The 16,171-nt window shown below is 51.9% G+C and overlaps 1 protein-coding gene across 3 annotated transcripts in view; it reads right to left on the bottom strand.

The window, feature by feature from the left end:
- Positions 1 to 8,335, bottom strand: part of Tpcn1 (two pore segment channel 1) — a 48,568-nt gene extending 40,233 nt beyond the window's left edge. For 2 of the 3 annotated variants that reach the window (XM_077108987.1, XM_077108989.1), the window contains exons 1-2: positions 8,188 to 8,335; positions 5,227 to 5,457 (exon numbers count right to left, since the gene is read on the bottom strand). In XM_077108987.1, coding sequence (XP_076965102.1) covers positions 5,227 to 5,338 — 112 coding nt within the window. In that variant the 5' untranslated portion in view covers positions 5,339 to 5,457; positions 8,188 to 8,335. Of the gene's footprint in view, positions 1 to 5,226; positions 5,458 to 8,173 lie in introns of all 3 variants that reach the window. The other variant, XM_077108988.1, reaches the window with a different exon arrangement.
- Between the last annotated feature and the right edge of the window lie 7,836 nt (positions 8,336 to 16,171).

Here is a 16,171-nt window from a genome sequence, read left to right as displayed (position 1 = left end):
CTGAGGGCACCGACCTCAGAGAGGCACTTGGAAGACCCCCAGATGCAGAGAGCACCAGCAAAGCGTTCACCCAGCACCAGCCCAGAGCAGGGGCTCGCCAGCCACGGTCACGGTGACCACTGAGCACCCAACAGGGCAGGAAGGGCCCGCGTCAGGAGATGCTCCAATAGGGCTGTAAGGGGCACCGGTGGGCATGGAGAGCCGCTCCTGGGCTCCCTGGGAGGGGCCATCAGGAACCCCGCTGCTCCCACTCTGGGCTACTGTGCTGTAATCTGAAGCAGCCCCACAAGGACCCTGCAACTGCAGCCATCGAGGTCCCGCTGGGACCCTCTAAGCCCTCTGTGTCCCCTTCCTGACTCGGACGCTGGCTGCTGATGGTTCTGGCTCATGAAGCGCTTTCAGAGAACATGAACTCAGACCTCCCCAAGGTCATCACGGCTACCACCTCCAGGCGGCCTGCTGTGCTCAGAGGGCAGAGATGGCATTTTGTGTCAGAAGGGCAGGGGGCCCAACACAACAGACAAGACCCCCGGGAAGAGACCAGAGCCATGGAAGTGAAAGACTCGAGTCCCTGCTACAGGGCGCGGCTCGGCACTGGGGGCTTGTGCTGCCCACGGCCTGGTGCTGCCCAGCATTCTGCCCTGGCAGGCCCTAAAACACCAGGGAGGGACTCCAGCAGGGCCACAGGCCCCCTCCAAGAAGGCAGAGGACACCTAACTGCTGCCTCGGCCTCTGTAGGATGGCAGCCACCTCAGGGTAATAAGTAAGGCAGAAAGGACTCGCGCTCTGGCCTGGGTGGGCAGCCCCGCTCACAGTCGGCCTTCCAGAGCAGCAGCGCCGTCTCTGACCCCGATCCTAAGGTCACTGACTGGCCCAGTGCTTACCCCGCGATCACATGTGAGGCTCCCAACCCCAGCCCCAGCAGCCTGCCTGGCAGAGGCCACCCTGACCCACACCAGAGCCTGTCTCAGAACCCACTCTCTCAACCGCCTGCTCAACAGTGTCACAGTGACAAGTCCCTCGGGCACCCTGCACCCCTAGACAAGCACGAAGGTGACGCCCAGTCTGAGGGACAGCCAAGGCCAAACTCTGGAACCCGCCCTGGCTCACGACCCTTGGGAGCTGCCCACAGCTTCCTCCCAGCTCCCCTCGGCCACATCTGCAGGGGTCAATAGCTCTGGCCAGCCTTGGCCGAGCCTCAGGCCCGCAGGCTCTGGCTCCGGAACTCGGGAGAGGAGCCGGTGTCACACGCAGGCTCCGGCCGGGGACAGCGACCCAGGAAACTAACTCCTCACAGTACAGCGGGTGACAGGTGAGGCAGGGGAGCTCCCTGCTCTGTCACCTTGGCCTCATTCCTGAATAGCTTGTCACCCAGAAACCAGGAACAACCCAGTACCACCAGCCTGGCCATCGCCCTTCCCCATCCAGAAAGGGCATGGGGTAGGTACAGGCCACCTCAGGCAGCATCTGGGTTCAGAGGGCACAGGAGGGAAAAGCTGGGCAGGACCAGCATCTCCCTGGGGTCCCCCAGACTGCGCTGCCCCGCCCACCAGCTCAGTGTAGGCTGCTGCTCACGTGCACAGCAGACCGCGCCACCGCGGAATGCCCTACCAAAGGCCAGCGCCAGGGACGGCTTCAAGGTGACTCCCGACTTCCAGGCTCCCCTGCTCCTACCTGCCCCGTGTCAACCGGCCTATTCTGCCTGTGAGTCACTCATCAGCATCTCAGCAGCCACTTGTGGACCGGCAAGCCGAGGATCAAATCCCACCCGCCACACAGGAGAAAGCGCCACCTTCTGGCTTCCTACAGGGACAAGGCCTTAGCACTGGGTTAAAAGTCACAGGCGGCCAGCCCACCTCCTGGGGACCTGCATCTGACAGAGGTGAGGAGTGTCACGGGCTCAACTGTGTCCCCTCAAAATTCACAGGCTGAAGCTCGGAGCTCTAGTACCTCAGAACGAGGCTGCATCTGGAGGCTGAGCCTCAGAGGATAAGAAGGTACGACGAGGTCACACGGGTGGCTCTAACCCTAGAGGACAGAGTCCTTATCAGAAGACAGACCCATGGACTGAGCTGAGGACGCAGCAGAACACAAGAAGAAACCAACCCTGCCGCCACCTTGATCTTGGGCCCCGGCCTCCAGGCGGCAGCCCCCTCGTCCCCGGTGCTTTGAGGCCACCTGGGCGGACTGACACAGAAGCAGGTAGAGAAGGGCGCCAAGCTGCAGGTCAGGACAAGAGCCCAGGCTCCACCAAGGCTCACACCATGGGAAGCTGGGTGGTTCTCAGTGACCTGTGCCATGGTGCTGCCAGCTCCAGTGACCGTCTCTGTCCTTAGTCCCCCAAGGGTTTGTGGTCATGGACTGGCTAGGCTAGGGGTCTCCTGGAGACTGCTGGGAAAATGGGAATCAGCCACCTTAGGAGAAGACAGAGAAGACGCCAGGAGTGGCGCCGCCCATCTGGCCTTCAGACAGCCACCACGCCCACCAACTCCAGACCTCGGCTTGGGACCTCTGCAGGCACCAAGCTGCGAGATCTGGAAATGCGGGGCCCAGTAGGTGACCAGATGGTTTAACAAGTAATCACCACACGGTGGGCCACTGGTGAAAACGGACAACTCACCGAGACAGCAAAGCAGGAAGGAGCAGCCAGTGACCAGCTCTGGCAGGGAGGGGATGGGGCTCAGGGGAGGCTTCAAAGAGAAGGCGTCGCAGGGCCTCCAGGGCTCCCCAGCGAGGCGCAGAGGGTTGAGACAGCAGTGTGACATTGTGGGACAGGACAGGAATCAGAAGCGGCCAGGCAAGAGGGCGGTGGAATACACAAGGATTTGCAGGCCAGCAGGACAGCTGGGCTGTGTCCTAAGGGTGGGAAGGTTCCCAGGAGCTCCCAGAGGAAACTCGGCTGCAGACGGGGCGTCCAGACAGCAGGCCTGAGGGAGCGGGTCAGTGCCAACTCCCAAGCTGGACCCAACTTGGCCCTCGCCAAGGCCGAGCGGGCCTCCGGGTGAGTCCCTGTCCCGGGGCAGCCCCGCTATGCTCCCCAGTCAGGCCCGGGGGTCAGACCCACTAGTTCTCCGGCGTTAGCACTTGAAGAGACATCGTGAGACCACGGCACTAAAACCCTGCGGAGACACCAGGTCCTGGAGGCAGCAACCTCTCTGTTCTCAAGAAACAAACCAAAATGAGCCACCAACTTCAGCAAGGGAGAACGGCCTCGCTGGGGCCTCACTGTCTCCCTGGCCTACTTCCTGCCCATCAGGCTCTGTCCCCAGTTCAAAGTCTGATCTCGACAGGAGCTGGGTTGATCTTCCCACTTTTATCCCACAGGACAGCCGGACACCCCACCTGAGTTCCAAGGCTTTATGGGGATTTATAAGATGCAGCAGGGCTTCCACTTAGAATCTGAGCCGGGCCATTGCAAGCCCCACCTTCCAGCCCACTCCCAGGAGCATGTGAGGGCCTCCCTGACCTGGTCTGTGCCTGGACCAATGACCTCACATCCTCAAGGCCACTTCTCTACACACATAGAGGATGACAAGAACCACCTTCAGATCATCTGATGAGATAATATTTATAAATGCTAAGAGCCCAGCATGTACTATGCCCTGGGTTTGATCCCCAGGAGGGATAAAATCTTAAAAATTAAATAAAAAGCTAAGGAGGGGCTGAGGGTGTGGCTCAGTAGTAGAGCACTTGCCTTGCACACATGAAGCACTGCGTTCAATCCTCAGCACCACATAAAAATAAATAAAGATATTGTACCAGCTACAACTAAAAAAAAATTTTAAAAAAGCCAAGGAGTTGCACTCACGTTTATTAAAACCTTATGAAGAAAAAAAAAGAAAAAGAAGAGGAAGGAGGAGAAGGAGGAGCAGAAGCAGAAGGAGGAGCAGAAGCAGGAGGAGGAGCAGGAGGAGGAGGGGGAGGAGGAAGAGGGGGAGGGGGAAGAGGGGAAAGGGGAAGGGGGGAGGGGAAGAGGGGGAGGGGGAAGAGGGGGAGGGGAGGAGCAGGAGGAGCAGGAGGAGCAGGAGGAGCAGGAGGAGGAGGAAATGTGGGGAGAAGGGAAAGAAACCCAAGGCAGATTGTCCTAAGTTCAAATCTCTGCTCAACCACTTGCCAGATCCGTGGCCTTGGCAAAGTTACTCTACCTCTCTGAGCCTTGGTTTCCAACTCTGTGAAACAGGGAGCATTCTGTACCTTGCAAGGGGATCTTAGAAAGAAAACAGCTGGAGCCAGAAATTGGAGCCACTGCTTTCTTGGCCTGGTGGCGCTGAAGGGAGATCTGGAGTGTGTGCTAACCCTCCTTCAGAGGCCGGCCCCGCCACCCCAGATGGGGGTGAGCATGCTGCAGTAAAGACAGGTCTGTTGGTGGGACACACACGCCCGCAGTGACACTGCTCTCCTTCACGTCCACCCCGGGGTGGTGGCTGAGCTCCCTCACCCAGCTGCGTCTCCTCTGGACAAAGGAGATGGGAGAGCCAGGCTCGGGCCGCCTGGTTGCAAGTGGGAACAAGGGCAGACGGTGTCCATTGGCTCAGGAGCCCTGACGCCTTAGGAGCCTGCTGGAAAGGCCAGTTATTCTAAGCGTCTGAGCCGCAGCCTGCGCAGAGACAGCAGGCGCCTTTGGGAGCAGGACCAGAATGCATCTGAAGGCCTCTCGCTCTGCCAGAGACTCACTTAAAATTTTAAAAATTTAAAGCTCACCACCTCTCTGGGGTTCGCACTGTGCTAGGCTTTGGTTCCGAGGAGGACAGAGTAAAACCCCAAACCCTCAAATCAATGGACGGCGATCGATGCGCCCCCTCCACCCTGCCTGGGCTTCGCAGGGACTGAGAGGGAGCCGAGAGAAGCAGTCGGCACTGCTCCTCCTGCCAACGGTTCCAGATTGGGACAGACGGAGGCTGGTGTCGAAATCTGTTTCTTTTTTTAACAAGGAATGGGACAGGGAAGCTGGCCAAGGAGCAGGATGGCCCAAGGTCCCTGCCAAGCACCCATGGACAAAAAGCCAAGGCATTGCAGGTGTTGGGCGGGAGTGGCCAAGGCCCACCGGGCTCCGGGAGGCACACAGACCCCCGCCCAGGCTCTGCAATGGTGGGGCTGTGGCACTAGAAGCCTCAAGTGTGGGGACAGGCAAAGGGCACCTGCCTCTTCTAGCAGACCAAGGCCCACGTCATCTGTCACCCTGAAATCGAAAAGCCCTGGTCCCTGCCGCTCAGTCCACCGTCTTACTTTTGCTGGGCAGCTCCTCTTGACCCAGGCCGTTGGAGGGAGCCAGAGGGGCACTGCCGCCCTCGTCCAAGGTCAGGATAAGGGGCACGTCGTCATCTAAGCTCACGGCCATGGTTTCCTCCCCACGGTCCTCAGGAGGCAATGGCCAGGGCTTCACACAGCTGCTCTTTCACAGCCACTGAGCCAGAGGTGCTTCTTAGAACCTCCTCCATGAGGGACATCTTCTAGAATCTGGAGGATAAAAAAGAAAGATAATTATTAAAACATAGCCAGAGAGGATGAATGGGTTCTGGATTTGGTATTGGTGATGGCAGCATGACCCCATGACTGCACTCGAAACCACTGAATTATGGAGGCTGTGGTAAATGCGCAGTGCGTGAACTATTATCTCGATTTAAAAATAGTCACAAAAGTGTCATCGCTTTATGACATGGGGAAGGGCAGCCACAGAATGAAAAGTGCAGTTGGGGAATGACATCTGGAGAGTAAGATAGGGCTGACCGGTTCTACCTCCACCCCTCTTCACACTTAGCTGGGTGTGAATGTTGTAAAGATTTTGAAGACCAAAAAAAAAGCATTAAAATAATTAGTACTTAATACTCAGTGAGTATATGCTCTGTACAAGTAAAAGTCAACTGAAGCCTCATAATCACCCTAGGGATAGGTACAATTACTATGACAGTTGCAGAAGGGGACACTTCCGGCACAGAGAGGTTAAATAACTTTCCTAAGAACACACAGATAGAACGCCAAGCTTTGAACCGTGCAGCCTGACCCTAATCCCATATTCCCAGGAGGCTACAACTCCTCCAAGTCCCCAAGCTCTTATAGTCAGGCAGCACCTAACTTCAATACTAATGAAGAGTTAGCATGACAGGTCATCCACGATTGCTAATCTCTTTTTTCACTTTTTTTTTCTTTTTGACTAACAACTTCCATATTGGTTTTCCTAAGCAGCCTCTGAGACACACACACTCTCAAGATTACTCTGGACCATGGTGGTAAGCAACATACTCCCTTCTCATACAGACACTGTTCTCCTAATGTTTAGGTGCTTGAGGAGGAAAGAAAAGGGGAAAGTAATTTTTTTTTTAAATGATGTCCGTATCACTCAGCAGAAGTGCTCATCCCTAACTCCCAATTTAAAACACTCAGAACTAGCCTGTTAGAGTTTCTATTTATACCTCCCCATTTCCGCCTAGGAGGGCCAAAAGAAATGCCGAGACTCAGCAGATCCATCTAAAGACCTTTGAACTTGAAAATCGAGTAGCAAGATCTTTCCTCAACTGTGACCTCTGAGCTCAATCAACATTGCCTCCAGATGGACCCGCTGAATGGCAACTGGGCAATTTTCTTTAATGAATCACCGAATATCTCTGAGCAGATCCCTGTGCATCACAGGGGAACAGCACATCTTTTTAAAACAAGGAGGCAGAAGTAGATGGCTAAGCCTGTAGCTCTCCGCCCCGCAGACTTCCTGTGACAGGATTTTTTTTAAAGTTTCCCCAGATCTGGGGATTGTTTGCTTTTAGATCTCACTAGAGGGAAGCAGAAGAGGAAATCTCAAATGAGACCCTACCTAATATTAGGCTGTCTTAAGAATTATGCTTCATTTTGGTTTTGGGTCAACATTTTTTTTTCTTTTCTTCTTCTTCTTTTTTTTTCTTTTCTTCTTCTTTTTTTTTTTTTCTTTTTTTTCTTTTTGGTGCTAGGGTGAACCCGAGGCTTCAAACATGCTAAGCACATATTCTCCCACTGAGCTGTATCCTCAGTCTCTGGTTTAACTTTTTATCATGGATATTCTCAAACAAAAGTAGAAAGAATATATTAAAGAACTTCCTTGTAGACATTTCTCAGCTTTGATAATTATCTCTCCGGTATTTATTTTGAAGACAGGAGACTATTAACCCTCTCAACTCATCAAGAAGAGGTTTCTAAACTTTGTCATGACAAAAAGTATCATCATAGCAAGTAGTGTTTGTGTTTTAGCTGTTTAACACACGCATGTGTTGCCCTAGCTCAGTGGCTCTCAACTGGGGTGATATGGCCCAGGGAACACTAACAAGATCTAGAGACATTTTGATTGTCATAAATTGGGAGGGATTGTTAGTAAGCAGAGGCCAGGGGTACCACTGAGCAGCCTATAATACATAGCTGAGCCCCCACACACCCACAAAAAGGATCACGAGGCTCAAAATGTGGACAGTACTGCTGCCGACAAATTCAAACACCTCTCTTTACAGATTTGGAAACTGGGTCTTAGATTGGTCAACTTGCCCAACTCCCTAAACAGCAAGGAAAGTTGTGGCAGCCAGATTTCAATTCAGGCAGTCTGAATTCAGGGACTCTCCCTGCTTAAACCTTACCTTTTCCTCCCAGAACCGGTTCCCCAATTTGAATTCAAACCCATCATTTTACAGAGAGAAAAATGGGGCCCAGAGAGGGGAAGGGAATTGTCCAAGGTCACACAGTGGACCCGTAGAGCTGGAACTCGGGATTCCGGGGTCCTAGTCCACTGCTCCTTCCACAGGCTCCGACTCTCCCTCTACAGAGGACCCGAAAGGTCACCCCTGGAGAAAGGGGACACTGAGTTGGCCACCACCGGCCGTCCGCTGGGGCAGCCTGCCCCGGGCACGAGTTTCCCGCAGGGTCACCTGGGGACTGCGGGGAGATGAGCGGGCTGAGGAAGGAAGAGGCAGGAGCGCCAGCTCCAGGTGCTCCAGGCTCCCATCAGGGTCCCCACGCGAGGGTCGCCCCAGGAAACGGGAGGCAAAAGGGGTGCAAAGTGCCAGCCCAGGATGGAAGGGAAAAGCACCGCTGCGACTTCCCCGAGGTCGCCCTGAACCCCGCTGTCCACCACCCACACCCGCTGCCCTGCCGCGACCCCTCACTCCGGCAACCTTTGACCCCCGACCCCTGCCCTCTCCCTCGGGCCAAGCCCCCGCACCCTTGGATTCTTACACGCACTGCCCCAGGAACCCGGATCGCACACAGGCGTCTGCACCGCGCAGCCCAGCCCGCCGGCGCCGCCACCAAAGCCCCGAGTCCAGAGCTGTTGCAGCCGCCACCGCCACCGCCACTTCAGCTGCTGCCACCACAGCAGCTGCGCCAGCTCTCCGATCCGCCGCCTACCGGCCCCTCAACCCCGCCGGCCCGCCCCGTTTCCCTTCCGCCGTGGCCTATTGGCCACCCGGGCTGCCAGATGAGCTCTGATTGGTCAAGCCTCGCGTCCTTCCGCAGTTCTCGCCCACTGCTGGCGCCGGACTCGCCGCCCGCCTCTCTGGGAGGAGGCGGAACAAAGAAGCTCCGCCTCCCTCCCCCTCCCATACTCTCCGCGTTACTCGCTCGGCCCGAACCCGAGGGAGTCCCAGATCTTTCAATTGGTGGAACGTCAGAGGGACGACGATCCTGATTGGTCAGAACCCAGGAGGAGGAGCTGACAGAGAGAAACCGGGAATTGAATGGTGAAACGGAAAGTCTGTCAGACTCCGAGTCCCACCTTCTGAGATTGGCGGGTAACCTAGCAACGCGGGGACGACGGAGACAACAGTGCGTGGAGAAACCTGGAGCCCTCGGAGAAGGTGAGTAACCGGGCGAGGAAGCGTCCGCCGGGAGAAGGGTGGAGTGAGCTCTCGTCCAGCCTCCTTTGGCCCCCATAGAAATCAGCAGCCCCCATCCCAGCTTCAGCATCTCGCCCCCAGCCCCTGCCCCAGTCTGGACCTCCCTCTTGGTGCCTGCGAGGACCACAGGACATCTACTGGGACCTGCCCCTACTGTGCCCCTTCCACCTGTCCCTTGCAAGGCCCTCGTCCCCAGACCCGAATACCAGTCAATCGGAGGCGCATCACACTGAACTTACTTCAAGTCAAATGTAGATGGAGGACTTGAGGGGGTACTTTTTAAGTCCGGCATCATCCCACCTAAGGACGACATACAAGGAAGGCATCTCGTTTGAGTGAATGCTTAAATCAGAGTATTTTGGGGGCTGGAGGATATATAACTCAGTCAGCGGCAGAGTGCTTGCCTAGCATGTAGGAGGCCCTAGGTTCAATCCCCAGTACCACACATCCCCTAAAAAAAAAAAGGTATTTTGATTATACAATTTATGTCTTTTGTATTTTGCAATCCTCCTGCCTCAGCCTCTCCAGCTCATACATTCTTAAGACAAAGAGTTGCTTGTAAGGATTAAATGAGATAAGGCTATAAAGAAGTTGGCATGGGCAACATAGTAAGTGCTCAGCAAATAGTGGCAACCGTTTTTTTCCCCTAAAATACATCTGGTCTTAACTCTCCCGGCTTAAAACAGATCTGAGGAAATTCTCCTGGTTCCTACCTTAAATATTCAGGTATCTACTGAGTGCTTACTATGGGTGCTGGGGATAGAGCAATCAATTTAAAAAGCTCCATTGCTCCCTTCATGGAGCACAGTCTAATTTGGGAGATAGTCAATAATGAAACAGTGTAGTATGAATGGAGAGTGAAGAAGTGGAAAAATTCCCTCCTCAAAATGCCACTATATAGTCCGTTCATGGATGGATGGTTAAACACACTGTGGTATATCCACATAGTGGAATATTATTCAACCATGAGACAGAATAAAATTCAGAAAAATGCTACAACATGGGTGAAACATGATGATATGCTATGTGAAAGGAAGTCAGACACGAAATGACAAATTTTATATGATTTCACTGATATAGGGTGTATATAATATACACACACACACATAGAGACAGAAAGTGGAACAGTGAGGAGTAGACAGTGGTGATGTTTGCACATAATTATGAATGCAACAATCTTAATGCCCCTGAACTGTACCCTTACAGATTGTTAAAAGGGTAAACTTTGCTATGTTTATTTTACCTGAATTAAAAAAAAAAAAAAAACTATGAAGCTGAATAAAACTTCCCACTGCACCTTTAGCACTCTGAAGACTGACCAAGGGCCTAGGACACCTGGCGTGTTCATGAACCCGACTGAAACTGAGCTGGCGGTACTTACCTAGGCCTTCTCTGAACGCCCCCACCCCCAGCTCTGGCATGAGAGTTCCATGAGAGCTGGGGGTCCATGACAACCGGCAGCGTCCCTGCCACTGCCTCCTGGGTCTCCCTTGATGTAGAGCCTGACTGGCTAAAGTGGCACCCTGTATCAAAGTGGGCCAGTGGCTCCCACGGTCCAAGGTTTAGTCTTAGCTGGGCAAGTGCTGGGCAGCAGACTTGGAGTTTGGGAACTGAGACGGCCATGGGCCTTAATAAGGCCAGCCACATACACAGTCCTGGCCAGTGGAGCCTGTGTAGACTCGCAGAGGAGAGGCCAGTGGGCCCAGAAGGAGCTAAAGTTCAGGTGGACTTGAAGATTGCATCTGCAGCCGAGAATGGAAGACTTATAGATTCAAAGTATTTAAGCACATACTCTTACCAGTTTGGGGCTGAATTTTAAACTATAAGATACACGACCACAGAAGAAGTCAAGTTTAAAAAGGAAGGAAAACGCCAGGCGCGGTGGCACATACCTGTGATCCCAGCGGCTCAGGAAGCTGAGGCAGGAGGATTGCCAGTTCAAAGCCAGCCTCAGCAACAGCGAGGCGCTAAGCAACTCAGTGAGGCCCTGTCTCTAAATAAAGTACAAAATAGGACTGGGGATGTGGCTCAGTGGTTGAGTGCCTCTGGGTTCAATCCCCAGTACCCAAAAAAAGGAAGAAAAAATTAAGCAGAGTTGCACATTTAGAGGACACTGACTTGACAGATTTAGTGCAGGGAGTGACTGAGCCAACTCGCAAGCAAAACAAGAGCAACTGTCAACAGGGGAAAAAATTAGAATCACAGTTGCTACAATTATTGTCTGAAATTTCCAGCGTTCAACAAATAGTTGTGAGATGAGCAAAGAAAGAAGAAATGCAAGCATACCCCAGAGCAAGGGAGGACAGAAACTATCTGTCTCCAGACGTCTGATTTATAGACAAAGACTTCAAAGCAGCTATTTTAAATACATTCAAAAGAAACCAGGCTTAAATTAAAAGAAGGCATGGAAACAAGGACTCATCAAATAGAAAATACCAGCATATTTTCCTCATGTTATCTCTTCACTAAAAAAAAATATTAGATTGTACAAAGCAGTATTTATAGCATGATGCTGTTAGATGTATAAAAAAGATATGATATTTGTGACAATAACTGGACAAAACTGGACTGGGGATGTGGCTCAGGAACAGAGCCCTTGCGTGAGGTTCTATCCCCAACACCGGAAAGAGTTTTAAAAACACAAAATAAAGAAAGAGGAAGAAGAATCACTGCACCAAAGTTAAGCTATTATTATTCTAAAATAGACTGATAAATTAAGATGCACATTATAATCCCTAGATCAACCCCTAAAACTAAAAAAATAGCCAGGTGCATACCTATAATCCCAGCTGCTCAGGAGGCTAAGGCAGGAGCGTCCCAAGTTCAAGGCTGACCAGGGCAATGTAGCAAGACCCCTACCTCCAAATTGTGAAAAGGCTGGAGATGGAGCTCAGTGGTAGACATTAAGGGGGTCCAGTCCCCAGTACTGGGAAAGCAGAAACGGGAAAACCTCAATATCTTTAAAAAGACAAGAATTTAAAAATGCACTAAATACTTATTTAATATAGTAAAAGGCAACTTAGCAGGGAAACAAGACTATATGAGAGGAATAAAAAACAATAGAATGAGGTGGAGAGCCAGCAGATATGAATAACTGCATGTAAATAGATAAATAGAAATGATAAAAACTTTAATCTAAAGGTGGGGTGGACAGGCATACCTTAGATTTGAAAGACACACATAGTTTGAAAGCAAACCACGCAAGGTCCCGCAGCTACGCAGCTACGATACTATCAAACAAAACTAAGACAAGAGATATTATTAAAGCTGGGGTTGTGGCTCAGTGGTAGAGCACTTGCCTAGCATGTGTGAGGCACTGGGTTTGATTCTCAGCACTGCATAAAAATAAATAAAATAGAGTCCATTGACAGCTAAGAAAATATTTTTTTAAAAAAGAGAGAGAGATCATTAACTCAGTGAAGAGCACTTAATATTGACAGGAGGGTCCATACACCAGGAAACTGCAGCTGGGCTGACCTAAAAAATTAGAGAGTATACAAATTACCCAAATTAGGATGACAGAAATTTGGGCTGGAGCTGGAGCTCACTGGTAGAATGTGTAGCATGTGTGAGGCCCTGAGTTCCATCCCCAGTACCCAAAAGAGAGAAAAGAAAAAAAGAAAAGGTTTACAGAAATAAGAGGTTTATTTTATTTTATTTTTGCACATGCTTGGCGAACACTGAGCTGCATCCCAGCCCTTTTTATTTGATTTTGAGACATGGTCTCACTAAGTTGCCCAGTCTGGCCTCTAATTTGTGATCCTCCTGCCTCAGTGTCCAGAGTCACTGGGATTACAGCCACACGTCACCATGCCCGGTGTCTTACAGAAATTAAAATTATAATTTTATACCCAAAAATTAAGACAAATGAAGTAAACGAATTATTTAAAATGACTCAAGAAGAAAGAGAAAATTTGAATAGACTTATAACAAGAAATTGAGTTAGAAATGTGAAATCTTCCTTCAAATTAAAGCCCAGGACTAGGGGTCTTCACTCTGAATTCCATCAAATACATAAAGAATAAATCATACTAGTCCTACCCAAACTCTTTTAGTAAAGAGAGGCAGAGGAAATACTTCCCTTTGTCCTGCCCAAGCTGATTTTCCCAAGGCCGAGGCCAGGAAGAGACATTATGGGCAAAGGAGCTGTGGAGCCAGGGGTCAGCAGACCAGGGGCCACGGGCCAAGTCTGGCTTGTCACCTCTTTTTTAAATAACGTTTTATTGGAACATGACAACCAACTTATTTACCTATTATTTATGCCTGCTTTTTCCCCAGTAGAAGAGGCTACAGTAGGCACAAAGCCAAAAACATTTCCTACTTGACCCTCTATAGAAAGAAAAAAATTTACCAAGCCCCATTACATGCCAGTGTCCCTCAAGAAAATACATGCAAAATATTAGCAAATCAAATCCAGCAACACATAAAAAGGATCATACACCATGACCAAGTGAGCTTGTTCCAGAAACGCAAGATCAAACACTTGAAGAACAGTTAATCAGCATGTTAATAGAATTGGTGTGGAACAGAGAAGCTGGAGCTCTCTCTCCAGTACTGCTGGTGAGGACATCAAAAGGCACAACCATCTGAATTATAGTCTGGCACTTTCTTTAAAAGTTAAATGTAAACCAGGCAAGGTGGTGCACACCTGTCATCCCAGCTGCTCAGGAGGCTGAGGCAGGAGGATCTCAAGTTCAAAGCCAGCCTCACCAACTTAGTGAGGCCCTAAGCAACCCATGCCAGAGAAATGGGCCTCATCCTGTGCTCTGTCCTCACCTTCTTCCTCTGCTTACCTCCAGAATCACTGCCTCGCCCCTGTTGAGGCCACCTTCGCTTTTCCCGAGGCCCACGGTGACAGCCTTCTCAGCCCGGTCCCCCTGCTGTCTTGCACCTACCAGCCTTTCCACCACACCTAGGCCCAGGCGGTGTATCTGACCAGGCCACTCACTCGGGGCCTAAAACTCTTGGGGTCTCTTAGCCTCTTCCTCTGGAGCAGGAAGGGAAGCAGCCATGCTGAATCCTCTAACTCAGCTGAACCAGACACCTACTCCCTGTCCACCTGGAAGGGGGTCAAGAGGAAGTAAGAAGGAGAACCGATGTAACCACCAGGCCAGGCTGGAAGGCCAAGCAGTGACAGTGCGGTGCCATCGGGAGGTGGAGAGGATGCTTCCCTGGGTCACTGTTCTGTCATGCCCCACCTGAATGTGTCCAAGGCAAGAATGAAACCTAGCATTCCCTCTGCCAGGCGCACCCTCTGTCTGGAGCCCAAACACCCTTGGGCTGAAGGCAGCCTTAATCGAGGTTGTGGAGGCAGAGCCTCCCTGCCTCCAGGCTGACTGGCCACCCGGAGCACCCAGCCAGGACTCTGGTTCAGCCAGGCATTCCTGCAGGGACACATTCCAGGCAGACGTCATCCGGGTAAATGCCAGGCTTTCAGCTTGGGGTTTATCCTCTGTCCCAGCAAGAACTTAATTAAAGGGCTGAGTCTGCGCCGCTTGCTCGATTGCTAAATTCCCACACATGTCCCTCTGTGCCCAGGAGAAGGGCTCAGGGCAGTGAGGCCAAGGCACCACCTGGTCTTTGCCTCACTGAGGCGTAATGACCCCTCACCGTGAAGAGGGCCTGTGGCTTTATGTCGTGAGAGGGCAAAATTGCAACGTATGCAGTCGAGGGGAGAAATAAAGAATGTCCATGCACTTCTGCCCCTTTCAGTGCTTTATTCACTCAAATTACTCCATACAGTTTCACTCTATAGGTTCTTAATCAAGAAAACGACAATCCTTAATGCTGGGCACTGCAATAGACATAATCAATCCATAGCAAACAACTCTAGATGAATTCTAAGCCCTGCAAAACACACTTAATCACTATAGGCTAATGACAGACATTTCCTCCGCGTGCTAAGTTCAAAAGTCTCAAGCCTTGGGCTTTACATCCAGCAGATGCACACTCACTCAGACCACAGCAACCAGGTCTGGAACCAAGGCAGGCTTTTCCTGGCGTGGAGTGGATGACCGGTTGAGGAGGGGGTCGTAGGGAGAAGTTGCTGCTCTCACCAAGGTCCAGACGAGGCAGTAGAGTTTGAGAGCGGTGAGGATCACACAGAGGCTCAGGAAACGGTGACAAGTGATGGGATGTCAGGTCCTCATCAGGCTCTCCAGCTGGAGTGCGTCCTTGTTTCAGCTGGCTGAATCCCTGTTCATGTGCTCTAATATTTATACTAAATTTTGGGGTTTTTTGACCCCCCTTTCAATTCTTATCAGCTACCACCAGATTTCTCAGTGACATCATTTACCCTAGGTGCAGAAACATCTGGTCTGGTGGTCTCCACCCTGATCTTTCCCTCTGATCAGGCCAGGACAGCCTGCCAGGGGCTTCACTCTGTTTATCAGGGTGACAGGAAGTGACTTGTTTGAGGTCATACTGGAGGGCTCTGTGGGTGTGCCTGGGGAGACTGCAGGTTTCAAACTGGAGTTTTTAAAATGGAGTTGCTTAGGCTCAGGCCTTAGGCCATCCTCACACTTTGACCGGCTTCCCATCCTTCTTCCCTCCTCCACCCAGCCCCCTTTTGATGTGGCTAGGACAGGTGGTGCCTCCCATTCTCCGAGAGATAAGGGACTTCCCAGGGTTGTCCCAAGAGCCTCTAGCAGGTAGGGTAGCACCCCATTTCCTAACACCCAGCAGGTAAGCCCGGCCCTCCTTCTAGAGGATGGTGACTTTAGATGGACAGAGAGCAGCCCTGGGCTACACGCGCTAAACCTGGGCAGAGGCTGGCCTCCGGATGGGGCTGGGAGTAGGCTAAGGGAGACCAGGGTTTCTAGACCAGTGTTCTCAACTGGAGCAGCGTCTGCCCCCTCTGCCCCGACCTGGGACATTTCATTTGGCAATGTCTGGAGACATTTTGTCTCTAGCTGGTCAGAACCAGATAATGCTGTTGGCATCAAATGGGTGGAGGCCGAAGATGCCAGCCCCCGGAGCCAAGGAGGAGCGGGACTGGGTGATGCATGGGGAACTCGGGGAGCCCAGCAGACCTCTAGGCTGGAGTTGGGGGGTCCACAGAGCGAGGCTGGGAAAAATGACCCCTTCATTCTTACCACCCTCTCATAGAACTGCAGTTGGTTTCCTTCTGCCGTGAGCCCAGGTGACATCCACCGTGGCCTGAGTGGGGTCGCAACAGGGTCATCCGCAGAGGTCACCTCGCTTCACCTCACATCACACTCGCTGGAGAGAGCTCAAAAGTACTGCTTTGGGGGCTGGGGATGTGGCTCAAGCGGTAGCGCGCTCGCCTGGCATGCGTACGGCCCGGGTTCGATCCTCAGCACCAC

This window comes from Callospermophilus lateralis, chromosome 1, assembly GCF_048772815.1.
Source record: "Callospermophilus lateralis isolate mCalLat2 chromosome 1, mCalLat2.hap1, whole genome shotgun sequence".
Taxonomy (NCBI): Eukaryota; Metazoa; Chordata; class Mammalia; order Rodentia; family Sciuridae; genus Callospermophilus; species Callospermophilus lateralis.
This window is presented reverse-complemented; position numbering and strand designations above follow the sequence as displayed.